The sequence below is a fragment of the Gracilinanus agilis genome, chromosome 3, assembly GCF_016433145.1.
Source record: "Gracilinanus agilis isolate LMUSP501 chromosome 3, AgileGrace, whole genome shotgun sequence".
Taxonomy (NCBI): Eukaryota; Metazoa; Chordata; class Mammalia; order Didelphimorphia; family Didelphidae; genus Gracilinanus; species Gracilinanus agilis.
In genome coordinates, this window is record NC_058132.1 from 263808759 (window position 1) to 263825041 (window position 16283).

General features: G+C 36.2%; 1 protein-coding gene and 1 pseudogene across 1 annotated transcript in view; one reads left to right on the forward strand and one right to left on the reverse strand.

Annotated features, from left to right (window-relative positions):
- Positions 1–16283, reverse strand: part of SLC4A10 (solute carrier family 4 member 10) — a 257844-nt gene that overhangs the window by 206618 nt on the left and 34943 nt on the right. The window contains exon 2 of the mRNA XM_044669107.1: positions 13173–13254. Within this exon, the coding sequence (XP_044525042.1) occupies positions 13173–13254 (82 nt within the window). The remainder of the gene's footprint in view (positions 1–13172; positions 13255–16283) is intronic.
- LOC123242239 lies at positions 445–1683 on the forward strand (annotated as a pseudogene).

Genomic DNA, 16283 nt, shown 5'->3' on the forward strand with positions numbered 1-16283 from the left:
GAGAAACTAGAGCTGCCAATGCTATCTTTATTCCAGACCCATGGTAATATTCTCATGTGTTCTACTCTCAGGGTTGCTTTCTAGCTGCTGGTGTCAGGGATAGGTAGATATGATGATTTTTGTTTGGGGAAAAATTTAGAATATCTAGGTACTAAAATCCAGAGGAAAGTTGGTAATTCCAAGTAAAAGAAAGTGAGAAGATGACATGACAATCACATATAATAGCTCATCAAAAATTTGAAGGCGATTTTGGCTCTCCACCTTTCCCCCGCCCCCAGCCCTGGTGCAGTTGGGCCAGGGTCCCAGGCGCCCCCTTCTAGAGGGCCAGGGAAGCATGGAGTTCAGGCTTCTACCTCCAGGGAGGGACAGAAGGCTGAAGTGCCCATACCTCCCCTCCCGCATGGGAGTGGGGGTCGTGCAGAGGCGAAATCTGTCTGGGAACTTTTGAAGAATCCAAAGAAAAAAATGTCAAGATGAAGTAGCCGTTTGCAAGCTAAACAGCAGCCCCAGACTAGTCAAACAGATTCTCCCCAGGAAACCCAATTCCTTCAAGCCAAAAAAAGGAAAACGACTCAGGATGTAAAGAAAAGAAAAGAGGAGACTGGAGCCAAGAGACAGCAATATGAAATTAGGAATTGTTGGCCACCTGTGTTATCTGGGGGTATCACTCCTTGCATTATTATTGAAATCCCACACAAAGAAACTGTCACCAGTGACTTCTCCAGGTTTACTAACTACAGGTTTAAAAACCTTTTTATAAATCCTTCGCCTCTGCCTGACCTAAGTTGGGGATGTTCTAAGGATGTCTGGTTTAATATGTTAAAAAAGGAGACCAAATATGTTCATGATAAACATTTTGAAATGCTACATTCTGACGTAGAACCACAGATGAGATCAATACTTCTAGACTGGCTTTTAGAGGTATGTGAAGTGTATACACTTCACAGGGAAACGTTTTATCTTGCTCAAGATTTTTTTGATAGATTTATGTTGACACAAAAGGATATAAACAAAAATATGCTTCAGCTTATTGGTATTACCTCATTATTCATTGCTGCAAAACTTGAGGAAATCTATGCTCCTAAATTACAAGAATTTGCTTATGTTACTGATGGTGCTTGCAGTGAAGATGATATCCTAGGGATGGAACTCATTATATTAAAGGCTTTAAAGTGGGAGCTCTGTCCAGTAACAGTTATTGCCTGGTTGAATGTCTTTCTCCAAGTCGATGCTCTAAAAGATGTTCCTAAAGTACTCCTACCTCAGTATTCCCAGGAAAAGTTTGTTCAGATAGCCCAGCTCCTGGATCTGTGTATTCTCTCTATTGACTCATTAGAATTCCAGTATAGAATATTGGCAGCAGCTGCTTTATGCCATTTTACCTCCATTGAAGTTGTTAAGAAAGCGTCAGGTTTAGACTGGGACAATATTTCAGAATGTGTAGAATGGATGGTACCTTTTGCCAGAGTAGTGAAGGGTGGACCTCCGGTGAAACTGAAGATTTTTAAGAAGATTGCTGTAGAAGACAGACATAATATCCAGACACACACAAATTATTTGGCTATGCTGGAGGAAGTCAATTATGTGTCTGCTTTCACAAAGGTGGGACAGTTGTCACCAGTGTGCAATGGAGGCATCATGACACCACCGAAGAGCACAGAAAAATCCCCCGGAAAACACTAAAGGCAAAGTTGAACTGAGAGCTTGCCGAGTGGATTTGTTCTGACTTGGCAGTAGAATATTATATTCCTTTTGGAGTACTAAAAAAGCTAAAACAACTTTAGTAATAGTCCTAACCAATTCAGAAATTACACTGCCATGAAAGAGTTAAAAGCCTCTACCCATTCAGAATGGGATAACCATAGTTCAGATCTTAGCTGTCAAAAAACAACAACAGCCGAACTAGTTTACAAATATTAGTATTTCATTCCCAGGGTGAACACAGATCCAGGAACTATGTAGTCAGTCTAATTTTTACCTTAGCTACAATTTTGGGACTCGTGCAACAAAGTTCATTCTGATCAATTAGGAATGTTACTGTTTGAGATGTTTTGGACTAGATGAGTGCCACTTTAAATTGTACTCTGGAAGTTCAAGAACTCATTTGATTGGTGCTATTCAGTTAATTCTTGAAAAAATTCTTGACTGTTTACAGAGGTTTAAGTTATAGAATAAGATGATGACATTTTCATTACAGCTGCCATAGCATTCTGCTCCAAAATACATGAACTTTTGTGAATTTCAGTATAATCTTTGGGTAAGAACAAAAAAGATAAAACAAGGAAAAGGTTGGCTTTTCTAAACTCCAGATTCAGCAAAATAGCTGTGCACATCTTAATCAGAGCTTTGTTTAATATACGGGTTGTTTTAATATAAAACCTTTGTATATTATCACAATGATTTTAGTAGGGAAAATTTTTATATGAAGAATAGCTTTATGAAAATATCAAAGAAAATATCCCCTTTAAGGTACTTTTTAAAAACTGTAGACTAAAGTCATTTATGTTCAGAAAATTTAGGGTTCCCCTCAAAAAGTACATTATGAAAAAAGGACAATATGAGATGATTTAAAGTAGAAAAGACTAAAGCAGAATAAAGATGTATATACAGTGGTTTCTAGAAAACTTACTGGAAAAATAATGTAAGAACTCAAAGCGGGAGCACTCAAGAACTTGGTGTAAAAAAAGCTTCTATGTAAATAAATATTTTAGCTCAGCAGCTAAGCAACTGGACTTCATCAGAAAAAAATTACACTATATTATTTCTGCTACTTGACCTGTGAAACCTTTTCTTCTTTTGAAGAAACTGCACTAAGTTAATTTTCCCTAAAATGTTTCAGTGCATTGCTTGCGGAAAACACCACAACTTATTTGTACATATATTGTATAAATGTAATATTTTAATACTGTTTTATTTTAAACTTTGTTTAAAAAAATAAAGTTAATCATACTTTTTGAATGGGAAAAAAATTTGAAGGCACCTCGGATACAATTTCAAGTGGCATGTTGTTTCATTTCCAGCTGAAATATGACTATCATCATACATGACAAATGCTTGGGATGTGGCTACTTTGATCCTTCCATATAAGGTGCATAAGGATATATGTGCTTTTTAGGAATTTTGTAAACACAACTACCATCTTTCCTTTGTGAACATAAATGAACAGATGATGCTTGCTAGAGAATGCATACCTGTACACATATAATTACATTTGACTATATTGATAGTAAAGTCTCCTTTTCCCTACCACTAAGAACCTTTTATACTGGGAGTTCCCCTCCCCTAAAAAAAAAACAAAACATTTCCCCTTCCACCTCTGTCCAATATCTAGACTAGTATTTATATGTAGACTCCCAAGGGAAATGGCAAGAACTTAGCTCAAAAGGTCTTTGTCCTTTTCCTTAAAAGACATCCTGAAGCAGATCTGGTAAAGGCCAAACAATCTGGGAAAGAGAGAACTCCCCTGAGGAATCATGTCTATCTCTGCCAATTGTTTATTATGCTTCATGCATCTCTATAGTTTTAATTGCTTTCAATGATTTGGAGAGGTTGATGAGAGAGAGAGAGAGAGAGAATTAAGTAAGACTATGTTCTTCCCTTTAACTTTAGCACCTTAATATCTTGGTTAGGGATACATTTCATATTTCATAATAAGACTATGAGGAACAGGAGTGAAAATACCAAAACCTCTATTCAGCAGTATCAGATCACAAGCAAATGAATGGTTAAGTGGGCAAGAAGAAAAATAAGAGAGTAGGAAGGAAACAGACTGGCTGAAAGAGCACGCAAAAAAGGGAAAGAGAGAAATGTGATTTCAAGATATTAAGGAAAACTGGACCAATCCTCTATTGACACTTATAAAGCTAAATATCTGAGAGTTGTAAAAATTCCCCAAAACAAAGATGTAACTTCTTTAGTAATAACTTATGTTAATAAGGTGCTTCAAGGTTACCAACGTTCTTTTATCACAATAGCTTTGTAAGGTAAGTACAATGGTGTCATTACTATTACTTCAACTGTCCCACATTTTACAAATTAGGAAACTAAGGTTCACAGAGGTTTAGTGACTGGCCTTTGGCCATACAGCTAATAGAAGAGTTAGGAACAAAACTCAGGTCTCCTGACTCAAAGACAAACAATTTTTCAGTGGACATTGGTGCCATCCTATTTTTTAAAGAAATTATTTTATTAACATAATTTTTCATTTAAAATAACTCATTAACCTTTAAATTTCATGTACAAAAAGGAACACACACATATATACATTTACATGTATATATAATTTTTAAAAATCATATGTAGAACTCAAGCAACCTACTTTCAGCATCAGCCATTAAGATTTCTGAGAAAATTTAGAGCACTGATACATTGACTAGTACAGATTTTTACACCTTCTAGCTCCTCTATTCCTATTTGTGGATGATGATGACTTTGCTAGAGATCTCCCATCTGAGCAGTGGCCTCAAAACTGCCCAATCCTACTTAGTTTTTAGGGAAGGGGATATTCTTATACAGAGGGGACCATTGTAGAGACAGCCATGTACTGCATGCAATAAGGAAAATCAAAATGCTGTGTTTGAAAGTAGGATACCTCTGGGGCATAAGCTTAGTAAAGGAAAGACATTTATAACAATTTAATCAAGAAGCAGACTAAGCTGATCTCTTTCACAATGTCACCTTCGCAAGGCTTCAAAACACACTATTAGGCTGTATAATTAAAAATGAACACACTTAATCAGGATGGGGATATCTGGGAGACAGAAAACAAAAGTAGACTTAATCTCAACCTATGCACTGAAAACATAAGAGGCTTTGGCCACTTGTGGTCTGTCGTCAAAGTATTAAACATTTTTCAAGCAAAATGCTTCGGGATTAAAGAAATCGCTTTCTTTGTTATAAAATTCCCCCTTTTAATATTTGTAGGATTACATCTAATGTAATGAAAGGAAATTCCTTTTCTTTTACTGTAGCACAACTTTGCTTTATTGATTGAAAATGGGGCATTAGGGCAGCTAGGTAGCACAGTGGATAGAGCACCAGCCATTGGAGTTGGGAGGACCTAGGTTCAAATCTGGCCTCAGATACTTCCTAATTGTGTAACCTTCGACAAGTTGCTAAACCCTAATTTCCTAGCCTTTGCTGCTCTTCTGTCTTAGAATTGATCTTAAAATAGAAGTTAAGGGTTTAAAAAAAAGAAAATGGGACATAAATCCACGTATATTCATACACAGACTCTCATACACACCTACCCACACATACAGAGGACATTCATAAGGGATCTAATAATAGCTCACATTCATACAATGTTTTAAATTTTACAAAAATACTTTCCATTCAATCTTGATTTGGAGAGGTTAAAGACAAGGCAGCATAGCACGGTGGAGGGCTGGATTTGGAGGCAGATGGTCTGATTCCAAATCCCAGCTGTGCTTTTTACTGTATCTAGAAGACAACCTCTCTGAATCCTAGCACCCTTTCTCTATGAAGTTCACTAATAATCATTGGAATTTGTGGTACATGCACAATTTGATGGCCTTTGTAAAGTAGAAGAAATAAAATTGCTATGAAAATTGGAAGTGTTGTGGGTACAAAAAATAATCTACAAAGGAATGAAATTTGTTAAAATGTGCACTGTTGTTCATGTACTGTCTTCAATGTTAGACTGGGAGATGCTTGAAAACAGGGACTTTTTACTTTCTACGTTTATTCAGGGCTTAGCACAGTTGCTTGAAGACCGTAGGTGCTTTAATAAATGTTTATTGACTAACCAACTGAAAGGGTGTTGAATATGATTTAACTTAGCCTGTCTAACCTCCATTTTTGGCGCATGTAGTTCAAGAACCAAAATGTTTGGCAGACAAAATGTGTTATTTCAAGTGGCTCCTGTGTAATTAATTAACAAATAGGACAAACCACTAGATGGGCCCAGAAAATGAACACTGTCAGCAATACTAAATTCAGCAAAAAACAATTAACTAACAAGGGCAAAGAGACAAGAGATGTTTTCTAAATCTGAAGAGGAAAAAAAACTTTTAGAGTGAAAAACTAAGAAAAATTAAGTGGTTAAAGAGTTGTGCATGGAGTCAAAAAGACCAGAGTTCAAATCTGGTCTCAGACCCTGAACAAGTCACTCAACTGTCTTTATCTCAGGTTCCTCATCTGTAAAATGAACTGGAAAAGGAAATAGCAAACCATGCCAGGATCTTTGCAAGAAAACATCCCAAAAGATCAGAAGGAATGGGACTCTACTGAAAATTACGAAAACAACAACAAAGAAAAAAATAAACTTAAGGAAGACAGAGAAGTGAAGCTAGTGTCAAGAAGCACTTTGGAATATAAATGTTTATTCTCCAGTTTACATTGCAGAAAGGAAAAATAGGAACATAAAATTACATAGAGTTGTTCAAACATGATAGTTTGACTCATACCAAAAAGAATTCAACCATTTAAGTCAAAATGTGGCTCAAGAGTCAGCTTCTGTCTAGATTAATTTTCAGCCAACATTCTAATGAAGCTCTTCCCTTCTTGGGCTTTTGCTTGGCCATACCATTCCCTACCCCATCTGACTCCTTATCACGTATTACTACTTAGAGGTGTTTAAATGTTCTGCCTTTTCCCCCATGGTAAATATCATAAAGAGGTACACCAAGCCATCTTGCCATCTATCCAGTCAAAACTAAATTAGTTATGGAAATACCAGAGGCTGAAAAAAATATGAAAGCTTCCAGGATCATGGCATCTGCTCCCTCTAGATTAGTCCTGTGAGACCCACACAAGACTCCTGAGCACAATGGATTAGTTGACTTAAATCACTAGACACTTATGAGTGCAAGTACTTAAGGCAACTCTCATTATGTCCAACATACACTTTCTCTGCTGGTTTCCTGACACAAGCTTGATATGAATACAAAGAGGTGTTTTAGTGTCTTGCTAGGGAACTATGAATGTGCCCAAAATGATGGAATGGAATTTTGGCAAGCTATGAATAAGAAAACAAACCTAGAATTTATCACTGTCTTTAAAATTCAGTGTAATATGGTAACTACATGATTGCCACTTGGTTTTTATGGGGTTTTTTCAACAGAAATTATGATAGCAATACAAAATATATCTAATGGTTTTTAATTGCCTTCAGGAGAGAAAAGGATCATTTAACAGGACTTCAGTTCTATAACAATTTAGGTAATAGAGGGAGAAAACACCATCAATGGGACTTGTACTGGCATGGACATAAAAAAGGGAGTACCAAGACAATTTCCTCATTCATTTAAATTTTTGACTAAAAGTATTTTAATATCTGTTGAAGTTAAAGTTTGACTTTTAAGTTGGAAAAATATTTTTTACTTTAAATGCACAGGCCAAGATTCAACAATTAGCCATATTTTTTCAATTAAAGCTTTAAATTTCTGCAAAACAGGTTAAAGTGCAACTGGGATGATGTTTATATAGCTATATGAAAACAATTACAGAATCCTATAGATGTATTATTTTAAATATATGTAAGATGTAATTTAGCATGTGGTAAAATTAAAAACCAATTATACAATACATACTTAATTAAAAATTATACAAAATCAAGTTACACATAATTAGTACCCCATTATTGAATTATATGTGATTTATTGGTGAAGATGCACATTTTAGCATAATTCATAAGAATTCACATTGGAAATTAACACACAATCTATTAATTTACAGGAGGTTACATCCACCTCTGCATGTGATATGTTTTCATCAAAATATGCAGTCTTGAAAACCTGTAGATATCTGTAACCACTTGGCATTTTTGAAAGCTGTGCTCAGAATTTTAAATTCTTTTGATTTCTTCATAAAATATGCGACTACATATAACCTCTAAGTAACAGTGTTTCAATTTCAAAGTCTGTCTTTAAAGTCTATATGCAATGTATACTAGATAAATTAAGTTATTTTTAAATAAGGGATAACGTGCTGTAAATGGAAAAAATTGCAATAGAGGGCTTTAAAGAAATTGTCTACTCTCATTTCCTGGATTTAAAGATCCTAGGAAACTAGGATACTAGGAAACTTTTCCTAGAATTCAAAGAATTTGTAAAACCTATAACAATATGTCCACTAGAATTATAAGGCTTGGAAATACGAATGAACAAGACTGGCATTTTTTGCAAATGGAACACCACATTGAAATTTCCAAAGCAATGCTAAATGTGTGCCAAGGACATTTACTACTAAAGAAAAATGATGAAGGGCAGAAATACAACTGCTATGTCCACTAGCTCTTCAGTAGTAGAGGTTGGCTTGGTGTTGTTTTTCCAAAGCAAACTGGGACCCAAAAAACAAACGTCAAAGTGCACCAGAGCTGGGGTTGCCTGTTTCTCACCTGTGACAGAGCTTCTTGGTCACCTAAAGGCATTAAAGTCTCACTCAACTCAGCAGATTTCTAAAGTCTACACAAATAACCATAACCTCCCCCTCTGACCACTGTATTTCCATGTGGACATAAGAGGGGGAATGTTCAGGGAAGTGAAGTTCTATTGTATCCTTATTGCATAAGGTTGCTGTGTTTGGCCAAGATAAGTCCTCTGTAGATAACTGTTCAGAGATCTGCAAATGCTTCATTGGTTCCCAAATCAAACCAAAACTAGGACAGCCCTGGCATTTGGCCAGCCTTGAACCAGAATCAAGAACAGGACTGCATAATAAGTGCTCAGGGCTGGCCTCTCATATAGGTATACCATGCAAATGGTGCCTCCTTCCTGAAGCTCTCAGCTCACATTGTCCAGGTTCAATCCTGAAGACTTCTTAATAGCCCTGTGACTCATTTTTAAACATCTCCCTTTAAGTTTACCTGGGAACATATGAATTTTGTTTATTTTTAGTTCATTTATAGGGGTATTCAGTTTTCCTACAGGTATTCTAATTTCATAAGGCATGGGATATAGAGCAAATTTTATTAAAATAATGGAAAGAACACATAGGGGACTGATATCCTAGCCTAGTTAGCAAAGAAATTTATAATGCACTTTTCTTTTAGTGTTACTATTCTATTCCTTCTCCCTAGTGACAAGGGCTAAGCCATGAAAAATTATCCTTGGGCTCAGAGAAGCCTCAAGAAAGCACTAGAAACACTGGAGGAAGTGGGTCAAAGTGGGAATTGACTAGGAAATAGTTTATAACTTTTTTTTTGCTAATCTGGCTATAAAACCTATTCTTGGTTCCCATATATTATTAACCTGAAAAACTTTCCAAGAGGATGGGATATCCAAAGGAAAAAAAATAATTAAGATTCTAATTGAGATGTTCCCATGGAAATTTCTTAGAAAGTGGCAAAAAGAGTTATCAACCTTGAACCTGAACTTGAACTTGAATATATGAGCCCAAAGTTTCAATAACGGGTCATATATTTGGAGCCTATCTGGAGCGATGGTTCTAAACTACCTGTACTAGCAAGTAGTAATGCCATGTGGGTGGTCACTTATACTAGAAGATACTGGTCAATACAGATCTTGCAAGCAGGCAGGGAAGGGACTAAAAAACATGGTTCAAATGTGTGTTGCAAGTGACCAGCTATCATGGCTGGCCAGGTATGAGAAGAATGGTGAATAGTGGTTGACACAGATCTTCTATTGAGTTTGGGTGTCCCTAAGGACTGATACAGGTAGCTAAGGGACTCAGTGGTTAAAGAGCTGGACCTGGAGTCAGTAATAATCTTTCTGAGTTCAAATCTGGCTTCAGGCATTCACTAAGGGCAAATCACTTAACCCCGTTTGCCATAGCTTCTTCATCTAGAAAATGATATGCAAAAGGAAATGGTCATCCACTCTAGTATCTTTGCCAAAAATACCCTTTAGGGATCATGGAGATTTGGACGTGCCTGAAAATGGTTGAACAACAAAAATTCTTGAGGCAGAAGACTTGGTGCTCACTGTGATATTTCTCTGATAATAAATACTCTCATGAAGTTAGCATGAACCTCTTTTTATAATCCTATTCATTTTGCTAGCTTGATGTTTATGAAGAAACTGAGGGTTCATAGGGAAGAACTAGAAACAAGGAAAATTCAGATGCTTCTAAGGTTTGAGCCCTAGGTGGAATTAAGGACAAGTCAGAGGTTTTTATTATAAAGAAGCCTCCAAGACTGAATCCAGTTCATGTGGACCCTGAGTTTTACAATATAGGATTACAAACTATGTGGTATGACTTCAGAGATTCCACAAATTGTGTATGTTCACAAAGATTCTCAACTTAAATGTTGACTGATTTCTGAAAACCCGTTTTTAGAATTTTATCTTATTTTCCCTTAAGGTGGATACTTTAAGTTATTACTAATCATTAACATTTTTGTATAAATGAAAGATCAGAGAGGAAATTTTGGTGGGGGGAAGAAAGGGAGTAAAATGTGTAAGAACCTCATTCTAGAAAGAAAAGAAGTGATATACTTAATAGAGAAGAGTTAAGAGAACAAAGAGCATAAAGGAGCACAGAACAAGTGGTTGTCCAGTCATGCCCCAACTCTTCATGACCCTATTTGGGGTTTTCTTGGCAAAGATACTGGAGTGGTTTGCTATTTCCTTCCCCAGCTCATTTTACAGATAAGGAAACTGAGGCAAACAGTGTTAAATGACTTGCTCAGAATCACATAGTTAGTAAGTGTCTGGTGTCAGAATGAAACTCAGGAAATGAGGCTTCCTGGCTCCAGAAGCTGGCATTACATCCACTGTGCCACCTCACTGCCCAGAACAAGAGGCAGGAGGCATAAAAGATAAAGTTGACCTACTTTGTAATGTCAGCTTGCTTTTGGAAAATCACACTGGCTTACACTGTACTTCACCTCTGGAATATTCTAAGCGTTTCCTCCTCAACAACACCTTCTAAAGCCTCTAATATTAGACAAGACATGTGCAGTCTAATAGGATGAATCCAGAATACTGAAGGGTGAATATCAATGCTGGTCAATGACTTGATTAAGCTTCATGATCATTTTGTTCTCTGACACTAATATTTATTCTTTTCTGGGTGTGGCTCTTGATTCTTCAGTCTTTTTTATGATCAACAAGATAGTTTCTGAAGGTGATTAACAAATGGTTGCTTCCTTCCACTCTTTCTTTCCCCCTCTCTGCCAGAACCCAGGAACCTTTTGATCCTTGAATATCCTTCCACTCTTGAGGACATCTCCTCTTACGGGTCTAGAACCTCCATTTTAAGGAAATGGTTCTGAAGTCACTTTGGTATATTCACTTCTGATTCTCTGGACTTCTTTATCCACCATGCCCCATTCTTCCCTCTACTCCTTTTCAGCTTCATTCCCATTAGACTGTAAGCATCTTGAAGACAGGCACTGTCTTTTTGCTTATATTTATATTCTCAGGGTTTGGCATATTGCCTGGAACTTAGAAAGTGCTTAAAAATGTTTGTTGACTTGATCCATGTCACCAAAGACTGGAGTCAGGTAGACTTGAGATCAAATCCAGCTTTAGATACTTCCTTGCCATGTGATCCTAGGCAAGTTACATAACCTTCCTGCCTCAATTTCCTCAACTATAAAACAGGGATGATAAATGCACCTACCTTTCAGGGTCATTCAGAAGATTAAATAAGGTAATATTTTTTAAATGGTTAGCACAGTGACTGGCACCTAGGAGGCGCTTAAATGCCTATTGCCTTCCTTCAAATGTAAAACAGCTAACATTCACTAGCAGCCATTATGATGAATTAATTGCCTGGAGTGTATTAAACACCTTGGAGCTTCCTCCTCAGTTCACTAAGGGACCACTTTATGTACTACAATAGTCATTTATGAAATGATGCTCTATTGGTAAGTGTTCACTTATAAAAGTGACTAATTCCCTGAAGTGGTTAACTCATCCAGCAATCCCTGCACCAGGAATTCTTTCTAGGTGATTATTTCCCCATTCTAAAACACTAATTAACACAATTTCCTTGATTTTCTTTCTAATTCAGTAGAATTAAATTCCATGGATCAAAATCAAGGGGAAAAGAGGCCTTCTCAAATCTATTTGCTGTAGTTTCTGTGCACCACAGTGAAACCCAGTGTGGTATCCAACAAATGCTAGCAGATTTATTTATTTGGCATGAGCTGGAGGGAAAAAAGTATGAAAGCTTGGAAAACCGATAAATTAACTTTGTCTTTTATTTCCTTTCAAAATAGTTTATTAGAACATCAATACTTATAATTCCACACTTTAGTAAATCTCAATAATATGGTTACTCTTTCTATTGGTTTAAGCCCCAACTGAGCCCTTCAGGTTTTCTCATTCTGTTTAATTTCAATTTGCATCCATTGGTAAATGAACAAATCATCTTTTCTTCTTCTTGTGGCAAATGCACTAGGACTTGTGTCTGTGTCTCCATTGCAACTTAGCATGTTCCTTTTTTGAACTGCAAAGACCCTTTCTTCTTTTCTCTTTATTGTAGAGAATATGGCCTCTTGGTGCCTTCTTGCCTACTTCTTTTACTTTAGGACTATAGCAAAAAAAACCAAAATACTTCTATTTTTATTACTGGTTCTTCCTGTCTTTGAGAATAAGAATTCAACAAGCCTTAGACTGTCACCCACTAATAGGGAATGTGAATTCAGATTGGACAGGGGAAAGAATAGTTTTGTCTTATGGATAATGGGTTGTGGTGATATTAATACTGTTTAATCTAATAGAAAATCCAGATTGAGTCATTTGGTTTATGTTTTCTAACTGAAGAGCTAAGGGGGACATTGTCACTAATTATTGACTGTATGATTACCTCACCCCCCCCCAATTCCACTTACTAACTTCCTTTGACAATGAATGGCCTTGACTCAACCCATTCCGCTGCCACCTATTTCTTCCTTGTGAAGCGGAGTGGAAAGAGAGCTGGGGCTAGTCAGGAAACCTGGGTTCAAATCCCAGCTGTGTACTATTTTTGTGACCTTGCGCAAGTCATATAGGGGCTTTATGCCTCTTTTCCACTTATGTAAAATAAGGGAGTTGTTCTAAATGTCCTTTAAAGCTCCTTACAACTTTTTACCTATGAAGCTCTCTGCCTCCCCAACTACTTCCCTCATTCCAGGTACTACAACATTTTACCATTATTTTGTCCTAATAGTAAACAATAGATATATGACCATAACATTTCTGGCTAAGATAAAATATCCTGAAATCAAATCAAATGTGTTCTCAGTGAAAGAAAGCCCTTACCTTCCAAATCTTCCTTTTCAAAGTGTGTTTTGAGGATTGAGCGAGTTCCACCTCTATCTACAACAGCTTCTTCATCATTTCTCTGCAGAGTGATAGAGAAAAAAAAAACCTAGTTCAAAATTTTGCAGACATTAAAAACGTATTTTACTTCCATGAGTCTACTTTAATATGAGCAGTTTATTCGATGATTCGTAACCAGTATACAGGAACTAAATTGCTTAGGAAGATACCCACAGGAGAAATGGAACATTTTCAATAAAGCTAAAGACAAAATTTTTTTAAGTTGAGTCTATTCTAAGGGAACTTGAATTAATAAGCAAATTAGTAGACATTATATTAATAACTATGTATATTGATTCGAATTATAATAAATAATAATATTAATAACTATTAACTTATATCATTGGGCTAGGTCCTAGGGAACATACAAAGATAACTAAGTCATAGTGACTGCTTTTATGCAGTTTATGATTTAGAAGTAGATAGACTATAGAGGGGACCAGTTAGAGTATTCATTTTTTTTAAATTTCCCATCAATTTAGTTGTGCATATGCATTTTTATTTTTAAGATGCAATCTTTACATCAAGAAGACATTTTGAACTAAGCAAGCAAAATATAAAAATCATTAGTACTATTAATTGCTAATGTTAGGGTGAGGTTGGAAAATGCTAGTGCTACTAAAAATGAAAAAAGAAACATAATCTATTGAAAAGAATTAGTACTTATCATGAAGTGAACTACAACTTATTATTTTGCTTCAAAATGAAGTATATTGTTTTAATGATAAATTATAAATGATGATTGTTTGCATTCAATCCAATAAGCATTTATTGTCTTTTTGCTCTAGGAACTAGAGATGCAAAGATGAACAATGAAATTATTCTTAGCTGCAAGGTATTTTTCACCTAATGGGCCAGGGGTGGTGGGGAAAGGTATAGCATATGTACAAACATGTATGTGATTAGATAGAGAATGTGAGGACAGTCATCACATAGACAAAATTCTCTAAGAAATTTAAGTAGTCGGGCATAGTGGCTTATGTCAGAAACTGGGAGTCTGAGATTAGTGTATTACTTGAGCTCCAGTGTATCAAATTGATTGTCTATTTATACTAAATCTAGTATCAATACGGTTAGTTTTTGTTCTGATCAGTATGGCCACTGTACTTCTAGCCTGGGCAAGATAGGAAGACCTAGTCTCAAGAAAATAAAAGGAAGTAAAGAAAAAAGAAAGTAACAAAGGAATGAAATTAGGGAGAAATGAGGAATGATGGAAGGAAGGAAGAAAAGGATAGAGGCAGGGAGGAAGGAATTTTTTTTAATTTTAATTTTTTACTTAATTGATTAAGAAAATGTTTTCATGGTTAAATGATTCATGTTCTTTCCCTCCCCTCCTCTTAACCCCCTTTTGTAGCCAATGTGCAATTCCATTGGGTTTTACATGTGTCATTGATCAAGACCTATATCCATAGTATTAGTATTTGCACGAGGGTGATCATTTAGAGACTACATCCTCAGTCATATCTCCATTGAACCATGTAATCAAGTAGTTGTTTTTCTTCTGTGTTTCTACTCCCACAGTTCTTTCTCTGGATGTGGTTAGCATTCTTTCTTGTAAGTCCCTCAGAATTGTCCTGGTTCATTGCATTGCTGCTTGTAGAGAAGTTCACTATATTCACTTGTGCCACAGTGTATCAGTCTCTGTGTATAAGGTTCTCCTGGTTCTGCTCCTTTCACTCTGCATTAATTCCTTCAGGTTGTTCCAGTTCACATGGAATTAGGGAACAAGGAATTTAAGGAGAAAGATGAAATCAGGGAAGACTTCATGGAAGAGGTAGTGATAGAACTGGGTCTTTGAGAAAGATTGGGAATCCAACACAGAAATGTGGAAAGAAAGTGTTCTAGGAATGGTCTGGAGCAAAGCACCTGAACATAAGCATCTAGATGTGTCTATGAGGATATGTTTCACATAATTTAGAACAAAAAACCCTAAAGGGAAGTATTCTGACTATTTTGTACAGTTTTGAGAACCTTAAGGCAATTTGATTCACAGGTAGCTAAAAAAAGCATGACGGTGGAGATTCTTGGGTGGGTAAACAGATCACAAGGCAGTAAATGAAGTGAAGGGGAGATGATTATCAAATTCAGGTTTACTCTAAGGAATTTCCTTAATAAGTTTTCTGACTGTACAGAACAAAAAATCATGAAAAAAACTAAAGTTTTCTAGTTCCTTTCTAAATTTACTCTAATTATTTCCAACTGAGGAAGAAAATATTTATTTCTTCCTTTTTCCAAAAAAAAAGAATAGGGTTAGGAAATGTGCTAAAAATGGTCTTGTGTCCAACTATGGGAGAATGGAAAATAGGTCTTAATATGCCAATGAACTCTTCGATAATTATAGTGATTTTGGTGACCAACCCCGAGGGGAAAGAGGATTGAGCAGGTTCACTGACTGTTGACTCTGGGCTGAGGAAGTGATTGTATCTTTAGCTAATAAAGTCATTTAGGCTGAATTGACCCTATCTGTCAATTGATAGCTAAGAGTAGGACCATTTAAGAAACACAGGTTCATACCATTCTTAATCTGATGAAAGCAACTCTGAAGATTCAAAAGATATATATTCTCCTGGAGAAACTTCTGCCCTGGGATGTATTCTGATGATTGGTTATTAACTCTACTCTATCACTATTTAAGGAAAGCCTCAGCAATAATTCATTTTTCTCACTACATTCTCCAGGTATCTTCTCAGTGTATTACCTGCCCTTCTCTCCCAACTCCTTCCCTTTTCTTTATCAAATCCTAGAACCATGAACCTAAATCAGTTAAACTTTGCCTTTATTCTGTGATGGCAAATTTGAATATATCCCCCTATTGCTCTACTATGGCTACCTTTGTGAGTTGTATCCCTTGTCAGAATACAAAGGAATAGTTAGAAGATGGAGGTCCATGTTAAAGGAAGAGCAAATAGGCTAGTATGGCAGAATGTACAATGTGTGTAGTAGCATTTTAAATATAAGAAGACTGGAAATGTAGGAAGGGATAGGTTATAAATTCCTCAAAATGCCAAACAGCTTATATTTAATCTTAGCATTAATAGGAAGCTACTAGAA